Source organism: Oncorhynchus kisutch, linkage group LG14 (assembly GCF_002021735.2).
Source record: "Oncorhynchus kisutch isolate 150728-3 linkage group LG14, Okis_V2, whole genome shotgun sequence".
In the NCBI taxonomy this organism is placed as follows: Eukaryota; Metazoa; Chordata; class Actinopteri; order Salmoniformes; family Salmonidae; genus Oncorhynchus; species Oncorhynchus kisutch.
The window spans coordinates 89,674,836-89,696,105 of record NC_034187.2 but is presented as its reverse complement, the minus strand read 5'-3'; the positions used below and the strand labels follow the sequence as shown (position 1 = coordinate 89,696,105).

Below are 21,270 nucleotides of genomic sequence, written 5' to 3'. Positions count from 1 at the left end.
TCAAGCCAATCACATCAAGATTATGATCAGTGATTAGTTCATTGACCATGACTGCCTTGGAAGTGAGGGATCTAACAGTAAGTGGCCCTATTTTGAGATATCACAATCTCTTTCAATAATGACAGGAATGTAGAAGGTCTTCACTCCAGGGAGATTGCTTAGGTGAATATCACAATGTTTAGTTTTGCCCTGCCTAGATCGAGGCACAGGCACGGTCTCAATGAGGATAGCTGAGATGACTACACTGACTGTGCTAGTGGCAGACTCCACTAAGCTGGCAGGCTGGCTAATAGCCTGCTGCCTGGCCTTGAACTGGGTAGATCCATCTGAAACTAGGAAGATTCCCCATGAACTAGGTAGATGGTGACGACAGATATGGTTCCTCTGCTTTCTTGCTCCTAAGCTATTTTAGTTTTTTGTGTGTTACTTCTTACATTATTAGCCAAGGAAATCTTTTGTGTTATTACCTACAGACGGAAAAAACGTTGGGATATCAGAGCGGCGGTGACCAGGAATACAACTTTCCTGAATTGGATCCTTTGTTCGTACGCCCCAGGGCAATGAAACTTATTCCAGCTCCAAACCACCGCTGGCGAAGAAGATGTATTCAGAGTGGACTTCTAGTCCAACTCAGGAGGCGTGCATGCCATCCACAGCTTCCGAGTATATTACTCGCTAATGTTCAGTCTCTGGATAATAAAGTAGACGAGCTCAGGATGATGATCTCCTTCTTGAGAGACATCAGGGATATATAATTTACTCTGTTGTTGAAAAAGCCATATCTCAGACTGGCCAATAAAATGAAAAGATTAACTTCTAGCGTCCCACCTGGCCAACATCCGGTGAAATTGCAGAGCGCGAAATTCAAATTACAAAAATCTTAATATTAAACATTCATGAAAATACAAGTGTCATACATCATTTAAAAGCTTAACTTCTTGTTAATCCTGCCGCTTTGTCAGATTTCAAAAAGGCTTCACGAAAGTCAGCAATAGCGATAAAATAAATCACTTACCTTTGAAGATCTTCATCTGGTTGCAATCACAAGGGTCCCAACTACATAACAAATGGTCCTTTTGTTCGATGAAGTCCTTCTTTATATCCCCAAAAAGTCAGTTTCATTGGCACGCTTGACTCAGTAATCCACCGGTTTCCCTCATTCAAAATGCATACAAATGAATCCCGTAAGTTATCAATAAACTTCTTCCAAACATATCAAACATCATTTCAAATCAATCCTCAGGTACCCTAATATGTAAATAAACGATACAATTTAAGACGGAGAATACCGGAGACCATTACCGGAGATAAATAACAAAGTACACGCCCTCACCGGAACACGCAACAAACACGACAGACAAAATGGGAGCCACTTACTAAAACTACAAATTCTAGCTCATTTTTCAAAAAACAAGCCTGAAACTCTTTCTAAAGACTGTTGATATCTAGTGGAAGCCCTAGGAGCTGCAATCTGGGAGGTATTCCATTTATATTCCCATTGACAGCCATAGTAATCAGGGGTGAGCTGAAAAAGAAAATTCTGGAGGGAGTGTCCTCGGGTTTTTGTCTGCCATATCAGTTATGTTATACTCACAGACATTATTTTAACAGATTTGGAAACTTTAGAGTGTTTTCTATCCAATACAATATAAAAATCAGTCGTTTCCAGCTACAATAGTCATTTACAATATTAACAATGTCTACACTGTATTTCTGATCAATTTGATGTTATTTTAATGGACTAAAATGTGCTTTTCTTACAAAAACAAGGACACTTCTAAGTGACCCCAAACTTTTGAACGGTAGTGTAGATTCCCCTAGAACTGGGTAGATTCACCTGGAACAAGGTACAGGCCCCTGGAACTTGGTAGATTCCTTTGGAACCATATTTAGTCAGCCATATTCTTTGAGTTTGTCGTGGGTGATTGTCCTTAGTGTCCTTAGTGTCAGATTGCACCAGTTTAGGCTGTTTCGGTTTTCACATTATGTTTATTGTTTTTTGTATATTTGTGTTTACGTTGTTTAATAAACATGGATTGCAATAGTCACGCTGCATTTTGGTCCGACTATCCTTCACACCTAGAAAACCGTAACAGAACTGGGTAGATTCACCTGGAACAAGGTACAGGCCCCTGGAACTTGGTAGATTCCCTTGGAACTGGGTAGATTCACCTGGAACAAGGTACAGGCCCCTGGAACTTGGTAGATTCCCTTGGAACTGGGTAGATTCACCTGGAACAAGGTACAGGCCCCTGGAACTTGGTAGATTCCCTTGGAACTGGGTAGATTCACCTGGAACAAGGTAGAGGCCCCTGGAACTTGGTAGATTCTCTTGGAACTGGGTAGATTCACCTGGAACAAGGTACAGGCCCCTGGAACTTGGTAGATTCCCTTGGAACTGGGTAGATTCACCTGGAACTAGGTAGAGACCCTTGAACTTGGTAGATTCCCCTGGAACTGGGTAGATTCCCCTCTAACTAGGCAAATGTACCCTGAACTAGGCACAGCACACAATACTCTATTAGAGAAGACAAATCATCACTTGAGATCCTGTAGAATGAGAGCATTTATGGGCTACAGTATTCCCTCCAAGCCTCTATGTGTAGGGTTAGGGTTAGGGGTATATGTAAGGGGGGACGACAGGTACTTCAGGTCTCAGGCATGGAGACATCACTTTCTGATTCTGCCTGATACCTCCTCTATCTATCCATCATCAGCTAGACACAGAAGACGGTTAGGGTGAGATAGACACAGCAGAGCCTTACTCTTATCTAAGCTGCCCGACACAAAAGCTCCATTGAAGTCCTGATAGACAGCAGTTGCTTCGTAAGCTGACCAATGGTGGAAAAAGTACCCAACTGTCATACTTGAGTAAATGTAAAGATGCCTTAATAAAAAATGACTTGAGTAAAAGTAAAAGTTACCCAGTAAAATACTACTTGAGTAAAATTATTTGGTTTAAAATATACTTAAGTATCAAAAGTAAATGTAATTGCTAAAATGAACTTAAGTCAAAGGTAAATGTAAAAGTATAAATCATTTCTAAAACCCAATATTAAGCAAACCAGATGGCCACATTTTCCAGTTTTTTTTATTTACTTACGGGTAGCCAGGCGCACACTCCAACACTCAGACATAATTTACAAACTAAGCAAGTACGTTTAGTGAGTAACCAGATTAGAGGCAGTAGGGATGACCAGGGATGTTCTCTTAATAAGTGTGTGAATTGGACCAATTTCCTGTCCTGCTAAGCATTCAAAGTACTTTTGGATGTCAGAGAAAAGGTATGGAGTAAAAAGTACATCATTTTCTTTATGAATGTAGTAAAGTAAAAGTATAAATAGTAAAGTACAGATACCCCAAAAACCTACTTCTATACCACTGATACTGACTGAAGCACTGCTGGTAAATGTTCACATTACAACAACAGCACACAGGGGAGGGGGGGGGGGGGTCCTAGCCACTTTGCTTCTACATCTGCATTGCTTGCTGTTTGGGGTTTTAGGCTGGGTTTCTGTTCAGCACTTTGTGACATCTGCTGATGTAGAAGGGGCTTCATATATACATTGGATTGACAGCCCTGCAGTAAATGGACTGGTTAGGAAGCAGGTAAACCAATGTCAGTGATCACTGCCTGTATCATTAGTAGGCATAGTTAATCAATATCACTTCATGTCTGTCACATTCTATCACGTAATATCACTTAGATCTATCAGGTCAACTAAGTTAGAGACGAATAGAGTCATCTCACTAACACTGGATGTATTTGCCACTTGTGAGACAGGCTCATCTCCTCAGTCTGAGACAGAGTGAGACAGGCTCATCTCCTCAGTCTGAGACAGAGTGAGACAGGCTCATCTCCTCAGTCTGAGACAGTGAGACAGGCTCATCTCCTTAGTCTAAGACGGAGTGAGATAGGCTCATCTCATCAGTGCAAGACAGAGTGAGACAGAGAGGGAGTTACAGAGAGAGAGACACAGAGAGAGAGAGTTACAGAGACAGACAGAGAGAGAGAGACAGAGAGAGAGTTAGAGAGAGAGACAGAGAGAGTTACAGAGAGAGAGACAGAGAGAGTTACAGAGAGCGAGACAGAGAGAGAGAGTTACAGAGAGTTACAGAGAGAGTTACAGAGAGAGAGACAGAGAGAGTTATAGAGAGAGAGACAGAGAGAGAGAGAGACAGAGAGAGAGAGAGTTACAGAGAGAGATTCAGAGAGAGAGAGACAGACAAAGAGAGAGAGAGACTCCCATATCTACTGGGTGAAATTCCACAGTGTGCCATCACAGCAGCAAGATTTGTGACCTGTTGCCACAAGAAAAGGGCAACCAGTGAAGAACAAACACCATTGTAAATACAACCCATATTTATGTTTATTTATTTTCCCTTGTGTACTTTAACCATTTGTACATTGTTACAACACTGTATATATATATAATAAACATATTATAATAAACATACTATAAACATATTATATATAGAAATATATATAATATGACATTAATTGTTGTCTTTATTGTTTTTAAACTTCTGTATGTGTAATGTTTACTGTAAATTTGTATTGTTTATTTCCATGCCCATGCCAATAAAGCCCATTGAATTGCCCATGCCATGAATTGAGAGAGAGAGAGAGAGAGAGAGAGAGAGAGAGAGAGACAGGGAGAGAGAGACAGAGAGAGAGGGATAGGGAGAGAGAGACAGAGAGAGAGGCAGAGACTGAGAGCGAGGCAGGGACAGAGAGAGACTGAGAGCGAGGCAGAGACAGAGAGAGACTGAGAGCGAGGCAGCGACAGAAACTGAGAGAGAGAGAGAGAGAGAGAGAGAGAGAGAGAGAGAGAGAGACAGAGAGCAAGAGCGAGACAGAGAGAGACAGAGAGAGAGAGAGAGAGACTCAGAGACAGAGACTGAGAGAGAGACAGAGACTGAGAGAGAGACAGAGAGAGGCAGAGACTGAGAGAGAGACAGAGAGAGAGGTAGAAACTGAGCTGCACTTCCTAACCTCCTGCCCAATGTATGACCATATTAGAGAGACATATTTCCCTCAGATTACACAGATCCACAAAGATTTCGAAAACAAATCCAATTTTGATAAACTCCCATATCTACTGGGTGAAATTCCACAGTGTGCCATCACAGCAGCAAGATTTGTGACCTGTGGCCACGAGAAAAGGGCAACCAGTGAAGAACAAACACCATTGTAAATACAACCCATATTTATGCTAATTTATTTTCCCTTGTATACCTTAACCATTTGTACATTGTTAAAACACTGTATATATAATATGACATTTGTAATGTCTTTATTGTTTTGAAACTTCTATGTGTAATGTTTACTGTTAATTTTTATTATTTATTTCACTTTGTATATTCACTTTATATATTATCTACCTCACTTGCTTTGGAAATGTTAACACATGTTTCCCATGCCAACTAAGCCCTTGAATTGAATTGAATTGAATTGAGAGAGAGACAGAGACTGAGAGAGAGAGAGAGAGAGAGAGAGAGAGAGAGAGAGAGAGAGAGAGGGGGAGAGAGAGAGAGACAGAGATCAATAGCGAGGCAGAGACAGAGACTGAGAGACAGACTGAGAGAGAGAGAGAGAGAGGGAGAGAGAGAGAGAGAGAGACAGAGACAGAGAGAGAGACAGATAGAAAGACAGAGAGAGAGACAGATAGAGAGAGACAGAGAGAGAGACAGAGAGAGAGAGAGACAGAAATTGAGAGTGAGGCAGAGACAGAGAGAGAGAGAGACACAGAGAGAGACAGAGAGAGGAGAGAGAGAGAGCAGAGCAGAGAGGAAGTCACAATCAGATGAGCTCCTGCATTTTTCAGCATTTTCTTTAAAAAAGATAGATTAGGAGTTAGATAAACTTAGATTTTTTGTCAGGAACACATACTGGATTCTACCCTCTACAACATAACCCCTACTTCAAATCAAAACTTAAAACCTACAACCTGATTTTGGACGGAATTACGGAATCACCTGGAAGGTTCACAACTACCAAGATTTGTTTCTCTATACAGCAAATTCTCTGGAAAACAACAGAAACCTGAAAACACCATCCAACCTGGAACTGAGTGAGTAATGCTTAGTCTGAAACTATATATTTTTTTCTCCAAAAGCCAGGAAGAAAAATACACAACATTACTTTATAAGGATTTCTAACTCTAATTCTAACATAATTCTGCCAAGCTTGATACAGCTTCAAATAGCACTGACGTGTCAAGTGAGAGGTGTCAAAGCTCATTAGCCCAACAATGGCAGGAGAGTCACACAGTCTACCCCAACCAAATGGAGAGGCCTTAGAAGCTCCCTCCCGCTGTTCAGAGGTAATTAAAATATAGTACCCTGTGCATGTAAAGAATGAAAAGGCAAGAAAAGATTACAAAATGAAGCTCCTTATGGAAAATCAAGACACTTTTTGCTGACTATTACAAAAATGGGAACATCAGCAACTATCTTCCACACAAACCATCCCCTGGCATGGCACAGTGCTATATTAGCACACTACCCCTCTGTTACGAGAGGGGGGATTAACGAGGGGTGGAAACTCAGAATACTTGACAACGAGGACTCTGAGTTAAGTAATATAAATATCTATAAGTCCGGAACAGTGATGGTACAGCGTAACCACAAACAGTTTCAACTGGACTTTCACCTAATCAAAGAATTAGCTCAGCAGGAGAAACTCTCCCTTGATAAAGATACCCCCACCCCGAGAGGATCAGACCAGACCTCTTCATTATGTAACCCCACAGATGAGCAACCCCCAGCGGAGGGTCAACCTCCCAGCACAGATTACCACTCCCTCATTGAAATGAAGGACAAATTCACCCAGCTGGAGATAAGGCAGGTGGAGCTGGAACAGCAGGTGATTACACTTCAGTCAGCACAGACCCAGACAACAGTCCAGCACAACAACAGCCCCTTAACCAGACCCGGAGAGCTGGAGGTGGACAGAGACATATCTGCACTTTGGACAGTGGTGAGACAAATACAACAGGAGAAAGAGGAGCAGAACAGAGCACTAGAGGAGAGTATCAGACTGCTGGTGGAGGAGAGGTTGAGGCGGATGGAGGAGAGGGTGAGGGGGATGGAGGAGAAGTTGAGGGGGACGGCGTGTGACAGAGAACAACCCACTAGAGAGGTGGCCACCCCCACAGAGAAGCCAGCAGAACAGCCCACCTCAGCACCCAACAAAAGTCTCGACACCACAGCAGAACAGTCCACACCAGACCCTGACCATAGAGTCGACACCACAGCAGAACAGTCCACACCAGACCCTGACCATAGAGTCGACATCACAGCACAACAGACAAATGAAGAACCCCAAGCCCAGAGGCTCTCACCCCCTCTGAGCACCCCCCCTGTCAGCCACCCTGATAGCCCTTCTGTCAACCCCCCCACACCCACTGAGGACAAACACAAGACACAGATTGTACTACTTATGGACTCAAATGGGAAATATATAGAAGAAAAAATACTTTTTCCCAAACACAGTGTGTCTAAACTCTGGTGTCCAAACACCCAGCGTGCCCTAGACCTTCTGTCTGAGGCCAAACTAGGCTCACCCAGCCACATAATAATACACACAGGCACAAACGACCTGAGAGCACAGCAGGAAAGAGTGGCCACAGCACTGAAGGGAGTGATTGAAAAGGCTTCTTCTACTTTCCCCAACGCACAAGTGGTTATCTCCACCCTGCTACCACGAAAAGACTTCCACCCCGCCACAATACAGCGGGTAAATGCAAGTATTTCCCGTGACTGTGCCTCAAAACCAAACGTTTTCCTGGCCCACCACTCCACCCTGGACTTGAACAGCCTCTATGACCAGGTCCACCTCTACAAGGCAGCAGTGCCCACCTTTGCCCGGACTCTAAAGGACATCGCTCTCAAATGTATCCCCAACACTCCACACAGGAGCAACAGATCAATAGACACCCCACCCAGACCAGCGAGACACCCTCCCAGATCTGCAGGACCTCCCCCTGGACCTACACATAGAGGACCCACGCCAAGAGGAATTACATCCAGACCACAGTACACCCAGACACATCCACACCCCCACCCCAACCAATCAACACCCCCCCACGTCAACCATGCCCACACTCCATTTAGGCCCCCTCAGATCAGACCTATGCCACTCCTGCCCACCCCATGCACCCCACCCCCGCAAAGAGGGCCTCAACATGGAAGCCACACATACGCCCAGGTAGTGAGCGGGCAAACAGTCCCAACCCCCACTCTCACACTCGCCCAAGCCAATGGCATGTACCAGATGCTCAGCAGGCTCTGCTCACACTTACTGGCCTGAGGCTAAACCACGACCAACAACATTGGACACTCTATGGAACAAAAAGCCTTCACTATATTTTACTTGCTATATTGTACTTACTTTGCCATCATGGCCTTTTTTGCCTTTACCTCCCTTCTCACCTCATTTGCTCACATTGTATATAGACTTGTTTATACTGCATTATTGACTGTATGTTTGTTTTTACTCCATGTGTAACTCTGTGTCGTTTTATCTGTCGAACTGCTTTGCTTTATCTTGGCCAGGTTGCAATTGTAAATGAGAACTTGTTCTCAACTTGCCTACCTGGTTAAATAAAGGTAAAATAAATAAAATAAATATTATCCTGGAATATCCAAGGCCTGAGGTCATCTGCCTTTGGCCTAAAGAGCAGAAACCCGGACTTCACCAAAGAAATCGGTAATACAGACATTGTCATCCTGCAAGAAACCTGGTATAGAGGAGATGGACCCACTGGTTGCCCTCTAGGTTACAGAGAGCTGGTAGTCCCATCCACCAAACTACCAGGTGTGAAACAGGGAAGGGACTCAGGGGGTATGCTAATTTGGTATAGAGCAGACCTAACTCACTCCATTAAATTAATCAAAACAGGAACATTCTACATTTGGCTAGAAATTCAAAAAGAAATTATCCTAACAGAGAAAAATGTCCTCCTGTGTGCTACCTATATCCCCCCACTAGAATCCCCATATTTTAATGAAGACAGCTTCTCCATCCTGGAGGGGGAAATCAATCATTTCCAGGCCCAGGGACATGTACTAGTCTGTGGTGACCTAAATGCCAGAACCGGACAAGAACCTGACACCCTCAGCACACAGGGGGACAAACACCTGCCTGGAGGTGACAGCATTCCCTCCCCCATATGCCCCCCTAGGCACAACTATGACAACATAACCAACAAAAACGGGTCACAACTCCTGCAGCTCTGTCGCACGCTGGGTATGTACATAGTCAACGGTAGGCTTCGAGGGGACTCCTATGGTAGGTACACCTATAGCTCATCTCTTGGCAGTAGTACTGTAGACTACTTTATCACTGACCTCAACCCAGAGTCTCTCAGAGCGTTCACAGTCAGCCCACTGACACCCCTATCAGACCACAGCAAAATCACAGTCTACTTAAACAGAGCAATACTCAATCATGAGGCATCAAAGCCAAAGGAACTGAGTAACATTAAGAAATGCTATAGATGGAAGGAATGCAGTTTGGAAACCTACCAAAAAACAATTAGGCAACAACAAATTCAATCCCTCTTAGACAATTTCCTGGGTAAAACGTTCCACTGTAATAGTGAAGGTGTAAACTTGGCAGTAGAAAATCTTAACAGTATATTTGACCTCTCAGCTTCCCTATCAAATCTAAAAATCTCAAATAGAAAACCGAAGAAAATTAACAATAATGACAAATGGTTTGATTAAGAATGCAAAAATCTAAGAAAGAAATTGAGAAACCTGTCCAACCAAAAACATAGAGACCCGGAAAACCTGAGTCTACGCCTTCACTATGGTGAATCACTAAAACAATACAGAAATACACTACGGAAAAAGAAGGAACAGCATGTCAGAAATCAGCTCAATGCAATTGAAGAATCCATAGACTCTAACCACTTCTGGGAAAATTGGAAAACACTAAACAAACAACAACACGAAGAATTATCTATCCAAAATGGAGATGTATGGGTAAACCACTTCTCCAATCTTTTTGGCTCTATAACAAAGAATAAAGAGCAAAAACATATACATGATCAAACACAGATCTTAGAATCAACTATTAAAGACTACCAGAACCCACTGGATTCTCCAATTACATTGAAAGAGTTACAGGACAAAATAAAAACCCTCCAACCCAAAAAGGCCTGTGGTGTTGATGGTATCCTCAATGAAATGATCAAATATACAGACAACAAATTCCAATTGGCTATACTAAAACTCTTTAACATCATACTTAGCTCTGGCATCTTCCCCAATATTTGGAACCAAGGACTGATCACCCCAATCCACAAAAGTGGAGACAAATTTGACCCCAATTACTACCGTGGAATATGTGTCAACAGTAACCTTGGGAAAATCCTCTGCATTATTATTAACAGCAGACTCGTACATTTCCTCAATGAAAACAATGTACTGAGCAAATGTCAAATTGGCTTTTTACCAAATTACCGTACAACAGACCATGTATTCACCCTGCACACCCTAATTGACAATCAAACAAACCAAAACAAAGGCAAAGTCTTCTCATGCTTTGTTGATTTCAAAAAAGCCTTCGACTCAATCTGGCATGAGGGTCTGCTATACAAACTGATGGAAAGTGGTGTTGGGGGTAAAACATACGACATTATAAAATCCATGTACACAAACAACAAGTATGCGGTTAAAATTGGCAAAAAACACACACATTTCTTCACACAGGGTCGTGGGGTTAGACAGGGATGCAGCTTAAGCCCCACCCTCTTCAACATATATATCAACGAATTGGCGAGGGCACTAGAAAAGTCTGCAGCACCCGGCCTCCCCCTGCTAGAATCCGAAGTCAAATGTCTGCTGTTTGCTGATGATCTGGTGCTTCTGTCACCAACCAAGGAGGGCCTACAGCAGCACCTAGATCTTATGCACAGATTCTGTCAGACCTGGGCCCTGACAGTAAATCTCAGTAAGACCAAAATAATGGTGTTCCAAAAAAGGTCCAGTCACCAGGACCACAAATACAAATTCCATCTAGACACTGTTGCCCTAGAGCACACAAAAAAACTATACATACCTTGGCCTAAACATCAGCACCACAGGTAACTTCCACAAAGCTGTGAACGATCTGAGAGACAAGGCAAGAAGGGCATTCTATGCCATCAAAAGAAACATAAATTTCAACATACCAATCTTCACAAAATGGGACAAACACCAAATTGAGACTCTGCACGCAGAATTCAGCAAAAATATCCTCCGTGTACAACGTAGAACACCAAATAATGCATGCAGAGCAGAATTAGGCCGATACCCACTAATTATCAAAATCCAGAAAAGAGCTGTTAAATTCTACAACCACCTAAAAGGAAGCGATTCACAAACCTTCCATAACAAAGCCATCACCTACAGAGAGATGAACCTGGAGAAGAGTCCCCTAAGCAAGCTGGTCCTGGGGCTCTGTTCACAAACACAAACACACACTACAGAGCCCCAGGACAGCAGCACAATTAGACCCAACCAAATCATGAGAAAACAAAAAGATAACTACTTAACACATTGGAAAGAATTAACAAAAAAACAGAGCAAACTAGAATGCTATTTGACCCTACACAGAGAGTACACAGCGGCAGAATACCTGACCACTGTGACTGACCCAAAATTAAGGAAAGCCTTGACTATGTACAGACTCAGTGAGCATAGCCTTGCTATTGAGAAAGGCCGCCGTAGGCAGACATGGCTCTCAAGAGAAGACAGGCTATGTGCTCACTGCCCACAAAATGAGGTGGAAACTGAGCTGCACTTCCTAACCTCCTGCCCAATGTATGACCATATTAGAGAGACATATTTCCCTCAGATTACACAGATCCCACAAAGAATTCGAAAACAAATCCAATTTTGAAAAACTCCCATATCTACTGGGTGAAATTCCACAGTGTGCCATCACAGCAGCAAGATTTGTGACCTGTTGCCATGAGAAAAGGGCAACCAGTGAAGAACAAACACCATTGTAAATACAACCCATATTTATGCTCATTTATTTTATCTTGTGTCCTTTAACCATTTGTACATTGTTAAAACACTGTATATATATATAATATGACATTTGTAATGTCTTTACTGTTTTGAAACTTCTGTATGTGTAATGTTTCCTGTTTCCTTGTTGTTTTTCACTTTATATATTCACTTTGTATGTTGTCTACCTCACTGGCTTTGGCAATGTTAACACATGTTTCCCATGCCAATAAAGCCCTTGAATTGAATTGAATTGAATTGAGAGACTGAGAGAGAGAGAGAGAGAGAGACAGAGAGAGAGACAGAGAGAAAGAGACAGAGAGAGAGACAGAGAGAGAGACAGAGAGAGACTGAGACTTTTAATCTGTACTTCTAACAACCAGTAATCAGATACCAAGGCAGAGAAGTTCTCTGGAGCCCTGCCATTTCTCAGAGATGTCTGGTGAACTAGCTCAGGTTATAACATAAGATCATGTAATGTGGAGGTTGGCTTCTCATACCCCCTCTCTCTATACCTGTCTCCAGGCGATCTACAAGATGGTTTCCTCTGTCATGAAAATGCCGGAGGATGAGTCGACACCTGAGAAACGCACAGACAAAATCTTCAGGCAGATGGACACAAATCGTGATGGTAAGTACCTAGCTATCAAATTTCAATTCACTCCCAAATCCTCCTCCAGGCCTTATCCACTTCCTCCCTGTTTCCATCCTACTGTCTGTGCACCAACTGACACCAACTGACACTAACTGTCATTTTACTCATTGTGTTCTTCAGGTAAACTGTCTCTGGAGGAGTTTGTTGAGGGAGCAAAGAACGATCCGTCTATCGTGCGGCTGCTGCAGTGTGATCCCAGCAGCGTAGGGCAGTAGAACAACCTACTGTCTGCAGGCATCTAGTATTATTTATTCAGGTCAAAGCATTCTTCTTCATTCACCCAGTAGTGACTAACAGCACAACAGATCGACATCGAGCAGATAAAATTGGACCCAAGCAGAGGAGCCACATACTGGACCATCACATACTAGACCATCACATACTGGACCATCACATACTGGACCATCACATACTAGACCATCACATACTGGACCATCACATACTGGACAACCACATACTGGACCATCACATACTAGACCATCACATACTGGACCACCACATACTGGACCATCACATACCGGACCATCACATACTAGACAATCACATACTAGACCATCACATACTAGACCATCACATACTGGACCATCACATACTGGACAACCACATACTGGACCATCACATACTAGACCATCACATACTGGACCACCACATACTGGAGCATCACATACTGGCCCATCACATATTGGCCATCACATACTGCACCATCACATACTGCACCATCACATACTGGACCATTACATACTGGACCATTATACTGGACCATTACATACTGGACCATTATACTGGACCATTATACTGGACCATCACATACTGGACCATCGCAAACTGCACCGTCACATACTGGGCCATCACCTACTAGACCATCACATACTGGACCATCACATACTGGGCCATCACCTACTAGACCATCACATACTGGACCATCACATACTGGACCATCACATACTGCACCATCACATACTAGACCATTATACTGGACCATCACATACTGGACCATCACATACTAGACCATCACATACTAGACCATCACATACTGGACCATTATACTGGACCATTATACTGGACCATCACATACTGGGCCATCACATACTAGACCATCACATACTGGACCATCACATACTAGACCATCACATACTGGACCATCATAGACATTCATTTTATTCTAATGGTTACAGTTAGGATCAAGGTTTACTATTTTGATCCAAGATCAGTGGTGAAGGGCTGTTTCTACTTAAAGCCAAGAAACACAATTCTGCCATGAGGAACTGAACTGAAAGGAGGGAGAAAAGTATTGGAGAAACATGACACCAGATGGAAGCTATTGATCTCCCCTACTGTAGATGGAAGCTATTGATCTCCCCTACTGTAGATGGAAGCTATTGATCTCCCCTACTGTAGATGGAAGCTATTGATCTCCCCTACTGTAGATGGAAGCTATTGATCTCCCCTACTGTAGATGGAAGCTATTGATCTCCCCTACTGTAGATGGAAGAGAGAGTGTATGAGCGAAAAGAGGTAGCTAGAAGATTTATTATAATATTTGACATAGTGACAAAATATTGTGGCATTTTGCAGCAATTAAACATTTTCACTTTAAGATTTTGAATTATAAATGTTTGGAATATTTTGACTGCAAACATGATAGAATGATGTGTACAATATAATCATATTTATTGTAGGATCGTATTGAAAACAGAGAGGACCACACATGTTGCTATGCATTTATCTGTCTATATCCTGCTCTGCTTCAACTAGACTCACAGGGCAACAGCTCTCCTTTTTAGAGAAACACAAATCTATCATCATCATCTATCTCTAACACCAGTAGTGTTCACAGGTTTCAGATTACACCACACACAGTTAAATGTATGCCACTGGCTGAGTCCCTGAAATGCTTAAATATCCACACAGTTAAATGTATGCCACTGGCTGGGTCCCTGAAATGCTTAAATATCCACACAGTGAAATGTATGCCACTGGCTGGGTCCCTGAAATGCTTAAATATCCACACAGTTAAATGTATGCCACTGGCTGGGTCCCTGAAATGCTTAAATATCCACACAGTTAAATGTATGCCACTGGCTGGGTCCCTGAATTGCTTAAATATCCATTGTAAGGACAATACACATGCAGACTAACTTATCCTATCACACATTCTGTGACACGGTGTAACATATCAACATGTTTGTTTGTTGTTCTTTACTATATACTGAACAAAAATATAAATGCGGCGGCAGGTAGCCTAGGGGCGGCAGGTAGCCTAGGGGCGGCAGGTAGCCTAGGGGCGGCAGGTAGCCTAGGGGCGGCAGGTAGCCTACGGGCGGCAGGTAGCCTAGGGGCGGCAGGTAGCCTAGGGGCGGCAGGTAGCCTAGGGGCGGCAGGTAGCCTAGGGGTTAGAGCGTTTGGCCAGTAACCAAAATTTGTCAATTGAGCATTTCTCCTTTGCCAAGATAATCCACCCACCTGACAGGTGTGGCATATCAAGAAGCTGATTAAACAGCATGATCATTACCCAGGTGCACCTTATGCTAGGGACAATAAAAGGCCACTCTAAAATGTGCAGTTTTGTCACACAACACAATGCCACAGATGTCTTAAGTTGAGGAAGAGTGCAATTCAAATCAAAATTTTAATTATCTGGCAACAGCTCTGGTGGACATTCCTGCGGTCAGCATGCCAAGCATTTCACTACACCCGCAACAACATCTGCTAACCACGTGTATGTAACCAATAATGTTAATTTCTCTACCATAAGCAACCTCTTAAGTCATTTTAAAGAATTCGGCACTATGTCCAACAGGCCTCACAACTGCAGACCATGTGTATGGCGTCGTATGGTCTGGCATAAGCTACAGACAATGAACACCAAATGCATTTTATCAACGGCAATTTGAATGCACAAAAATACAGTGACGAGATCCTGAGGGCCATTGTAGGGTAATACATATTCAAATGTATATACAGTACCTTGCGAAAGTATTCGGCCCCCTTGAACTTTGCGACCTTTTGCCACATTTCAGACTTCAAACAAAGATATAAAAGTGTATTTTTTTGTGAAGAATCAACAACAAGTGGGACACAATCATGAAGTGGAACGACATTTATTGGATATTTCAAACTTTTTTAACAAATCAAAAACTGAAAAATTGGGCGTGCAAAATTATTCAGCCCCTTTACTTTCAGTGCAGCAAACTCTCTCCAGAAGTTCAGTGAGGATCTCTGAATGATCCAATGTTGACCTAAATGACTAATGATGATAAATACAATCCACCTGTGTGTAATCAAGTCTCCGTATAAATGCACCTGCACTGTGATAGTCTCAGAGGTCCGTTAAAAGCGCAGAGAGCATCATGAAGAACAAGGAACACACCAGGCAGGTCCGAGATACTGTTGTGAAGAAGTTTAAAGCTGGATTTGGATACAAAAAGATTTCCCAAGCTTTAAACATCCCAAGGAGCATTGTGCAAGCGATAATATCGAAATGGAAGGAGTATCAGACCACTGCAAATCTACCAAGACCTGGCCGTCCCTCTAAACTTTCAGCTCATACAAGGAGAAGACTGATCAGAGATGCAGCCAAGAGGCCCATGATCACTCTGGATGAACTGCAGAGATCTACAGCTGAGGTGGGAGACTCTGTCCATAGGAAAACAATCAGTCGTATATTGCACAAATCTGGCCTTTATGGAAGAGTGGCAAGAAGAAAGCCATTTCTTAAAGATATCCATAAAAAGTGTAGTTTAAAGTTTGCCACAAGCCACCTGGGAGACACACCAAACATGTGGAAGAAGGTGCTCTGGTCAGATGAAACCAAAATTGAACTTTTTGGCAACAATGCAAAATGTTATGTTTGGCGTAAAAGCAACACAGCTCATCACCCTGACCACACCATCCCCACTGTCAAACATGGTGGTGGCAGCATCATGGTTTGGGCCTGCTTTTCTTCAGCAGGGACAGGGAAGATGGTTAAAATTGATGGGAAGATGGATGGAGCCAAATACAGGACCATTCTGGAAGAAAACCTGATGGAGTCTGCAAAAGACCTGAGACTGGGACGGAGATTTGTCTTCCAACAAGACAATGATCCAAAACATAAAGCAAAATCTACAATGGAATGGTTCAAAAATAAACATATCCAGGTGTTATAATGGCCAAGTCAAAGTCCAGACCTGAATCCAATCGAGAATCTGTGGAAAGAACTGAAAACTGCTGTTCACAAATGCTCTCCATCCAACCTCACTGAGCTCGAGCTGTTTTGCAAGGAGGAATGGGAAAAAATGTCAGTCTCTCGATGTGCAAAACTAATAGAGACATACCCCAAGCGACTTACAGCTGTAATCACAGCAAAAGGTGGCGCTACAAAGTATTAACTTAAGGGGGCTGAATAATTTTGCACGCCCAATTTTTCAGTTTTTGATTTGTTAAAAAAGAAATATCCAATAAATGTCGTTCCACTTCATGATTGTGTCCCACTTGTTGTTGATTCTTCACAAAAAAATACAGTTTTATATCTTTATGTTTGAAGCCTGAAATGTGGCAAAAGGTCGCAAAGTTCAAGGGGGCTGAATACTTTCGCAAGGCACTGTATATCCATACCATAATATCATGTAGCGATATAAATACAGTACCTGTCAAAAGTTTGGACACACCACCTCATTCAAGGGTTTTTATTTATTTGGACTATTTTCTGCATTGTAGAATAATAGTGAAGACATCATCAAAACTATGAAATTGCACATATGGAATCATGTTGTAACCAAAAAAACCTGTTAAACAAATCCAAATATTTTTTTGAATTTAGATTCTTCAAAGTAGCCACCCTTTGCCTTGATGACAGCTTTGCACACTCTTGGCATTCTCTCAACCAGCTTCACCTGGATTGCTTTTCCAACAGTATAACGACACAAGGCGAAATGCAGATGCAGACATGAGAGGCAGATGGTTTGAGCTCTGATATTTATTATAGTCCAAGGGGTAGGCAAAAGGCAGGTTGGGGACAGGCAAGCGGTAATATCCAGGTCAGAGTCCAAAACGGTACATGGCAGCAGGCAGGCTCAAGGTCAGGGGCAGGCAGAATGGTCAAAAGGCAGGTCGGGGACAGGCAAGCGTCAGGACAGGCAAGGGTCAGAACCAGGAGGATGAGAAAAACAGAGACTGGGAAGAACAGGAGCTGAGAGAAAAACGCTGGTTGACTTGACAATCAAGACGAACTGGCACAGACAGACAGAAAACACAGGTATAAATACACAGGGGATCATGGGGAAGATGTGTGACACCTGGAGGGTGGTGGAGACAAGCACAAGGACTGGTGAAACAGATCAGGGTGGGTCAGTACCCCCCCTCTAGGGGCGCCACCTATTATCCTGCCTGGGCGCATGCCTGGTTGACCGGGGTGTCGGCGGTGGAAGTCGGCAATGAGGGCTGGGTCCAGGATGTCTCTAGTGGAGACCCAGCACCTCTCCTCCGGGCCGTAACCCTCTCAGACATCTAGGTACTGGAAACCCCAGCCCCGTGGTCGAACACTCAGGAGGCAACTCACCGTGTATGCCTGATGGCCATCGATGACACGGGGGATGGGGTGGACCTGGAAACAGAAGACAAAGGGCTCTCCGTCTTGCTTAAATGGCCCTTACACATGCTGGAGGTGTGTTGGGTCATTGTCCTGTTGAAAAACCAATTATAGCCCCACTAAGCCCAAACCAGATGGGATTGCATATTGCTGCAGAATGCTGTGGTAGCCATGATGGTTAAGTGTGTCTTGAATTCTAAATATATCACTGACAGTGTCACCAACAAAGCAGCTGCACACCATCACACCTCCTCCTCCATGCTTCACTGTGGGAACCACACATGCGGAGATCATCCGTTCACCTACTCTGCGTCTCACAAAGAGACGGCGGATGGAACCAAAAAATCTCTAATTGGACTCATCAGAACAATGGACAGATTTCCACCGATTGAATATCCATTGCTCATGTTTCTTGGCCCAAGATAGTCTCTTCTTATTATTGGTGTCCTTTAATATTGGTTTCTTTGCAGCGATTCGACCATGAAGGCATGATTCATGCAGTCTTCTCCGAACAGTTGATGTTGAGATGTGGTTAAGTGTGCTGGAATTCAAGGCACACAACTAGCATGGCTACCACAGCATTCTACAGCGATACGCCATTCCATCTGGTTAGTGGGACTATAATTTGTTTTTACAACATGACAGGCTGTGTAAGAACTATTTGAGCAAGAAGGAGAGTGACCTGGCCTCCACAATCACCAGAACTCAACCCAATTGAGATGGTTTGGGATGAGTTAGACTACAGAGTGAAGGAAAAGCAGCCAACAAGTGCTCGGCATATGTGGGAACTCCTTCAAGACTGTTGGAAAACCATTACAGGTGAAGCTGGTTGGAGAGAATGCCAAGAGTGTGCAAAGCTGTCATCAAGGCAAAGGGTGGCTACTTTGAGGAATCTAAATTATAAAAAATATTTGGATTTGTTTAACACTTTTTTGGGGTAACTACATGATTCCATATGTGTTATTTCATAGTTTTGATGATGTCTTCACTATTATTCTACAATGTAGAAAATAGTAAAAATAAATAAAAACCCTTGAATGAGGTGGTGTGTCCAAACTTTTGACTGGTACTGTATTTATGTGTGTATTTATATCACTACATAATATTATGGTATGGATATATATATATACATTTGTATATGTATTACTACATAATATTACGGTATGTCTAGATATATATATGACCTGGCCTCAGTTGAAGTTGGAAGTTTACATACACTTAGGTTGGAGTAATTAAAACTAGTTTTTCAACCACTCCACAAATGTCTTCTTAACAAACTATAGTTTTGGCAAGTTGGTTAGGACATCTACTTTGTGCATGACACAGGTCATTTTTCCAACAATTGTTTACAGACAGATTATTTCACAAAAAATTCACTGTATCACAATTCCAGTGGGTAAGAAGTTTACATACACTAAGTTGACTGTGCCTTTAAATTCCAGAAAATTATGTAATGGCTTTAGAAGTTTCTGATAGGCTGATTGACATAATTTGAGTCAATTGGAGGTGTACCTGTGGATGTATTTCAAGGCCTACCTTCCTACCTACCACATCATGGGAAAATCAAAAGAAATCAGCCAAGACATCAGAAAGACATCAGAAATAAGTCTGGTTCATCATTGGGAGCAATTTCCAAACATCTGAAGGTACCACGTTCATCTGTACAAACAATAGTACGCAAGTCTAAACAACATGGGACCACGCAGCCGACATACCGCTCAGGAAGGAGACGCGTTCTGTCTCCTAGAGATGAACGTACTTTGGTGCGAAAAGTGCTAATCAATCCCAGAACAACAGCAAAGGATCTTGTGAAGATGCTGGAGGAAACAGGTACGAAGTATCTATTTCCACAGTAAAACAAGTCCTATATCGACATAACCTGAAAGGCTGCTCAGCAAGGAAGAAGCCACTGCTCCAAAACCACCATAAAAAAAGCCAGACTACTGTTTGCAACTGCACATGGGCACAAAGATCATACATTTTGGAGAAATGTCCTCTGGTCTGATGAAACAAAAATGGAACTGTTTGGCCATAATGATTGGCATTCTGTTTGGAGGAAAAAGAGGGAGGCTTGCAAGCCAAAAAACACCATCCCAACCGTAAAGCACGGGGTGGCAGCATCATGTTGTGGGGGTGCTTTGCTGCAGGAGGGACTGGTGCACTTCACAAAATAGATGGCTTCACGAGGATGGAAAATTATGTGGATATTTAGAAGCAACATCTCAAGACATCAGTCAGGAAGTTAAAGCTTGGTCGCAAATGGGTCTTCCAAATGGACAATGACCCCAAGCATACTTCCAAAGTTGTGGCAAAATGGCTTAAGGACAACAAAGTCAATGTATTGGAGTGGCCATCCCAAAGGCCTGACATCAATCCTATAGAAAATTTGTGGACAGAACTGAAAAAGTGTGTGCGAGCAAGGAGGCCTACCAACCTGACTCATTTACACCAGCTCTGTCAGGAGGAATGGATCAAAATTCATCCCAAAATGCACCCAGCTACCCAAAACACATGACCCAAGTGAAACAATTTAAAAGCAATGCTACCAAGTACTAATTGAGTGTATGTAAACTTCTGACCCCCTGGGAATGTGATGAAAGAAATAAAAGCTGAAATAAATAATTCTCTCTACTATTATTCTGACATTTCACATTCTTAAAATAAAGTGGTGATCCTAATTCACCTAAAACAGGGAATCTTTACTAGGAATAAATGTCAGGAATTGTGAAGAACTGAGTTGAAATGTAGTTGGCTAAGGTGTATGTAAACTTCCGACTTCAACTGTACACATATATATATATATATATTCCAAATAACATATGAACATAATATGATGTACTAAAGCACACAACGTATCCCATTAACCCACTAAAATGCATGAGAACAGTAGGGAACTATACCCCTGATAACTTTGGTAACCCACTCCATATGCAAATAGAGAGAAGGAGAGCTGTCTGTTCTGTCCCTGATCATGGCTTCAGGCTCTCCCAGATACCCAGGGCCGATGGAAGAATAAACCCACCACCTGCAGGACTGGTTA

The 21,270-nt window shown here is 42.7% G+C and overlaps 1 protein-coding gene across 1 annotated transcript in view; it reads left to right on the top strand.

The window, feature by feature from the left end:
- Positions 1 to 14,258, top strand: part of LOC109881178 (neurocalcin-delta A) — a 79,490-nt gene extending 65,232 nt beyond the window's left edge. The window contains exons 3-4 of the mRNA XM_020473334.2: positions 12,532 to 12,637; positions 12,782 to 14,258. Coding sequence (XP_020328923.1) covers positions 12,532 to 12,637; positions 12,782 to 12,876 — 201 coding nt within the window. The 3' untranslated portion in view covers positions 12,877 to 14,258. The remainder of the gene's footprint in view (positions 1 to 12,531; positions 12,638 to 12,781) is intronic.
- Positions 14,259 to 21,270: the final 7,012 nt, after the last annotated feature.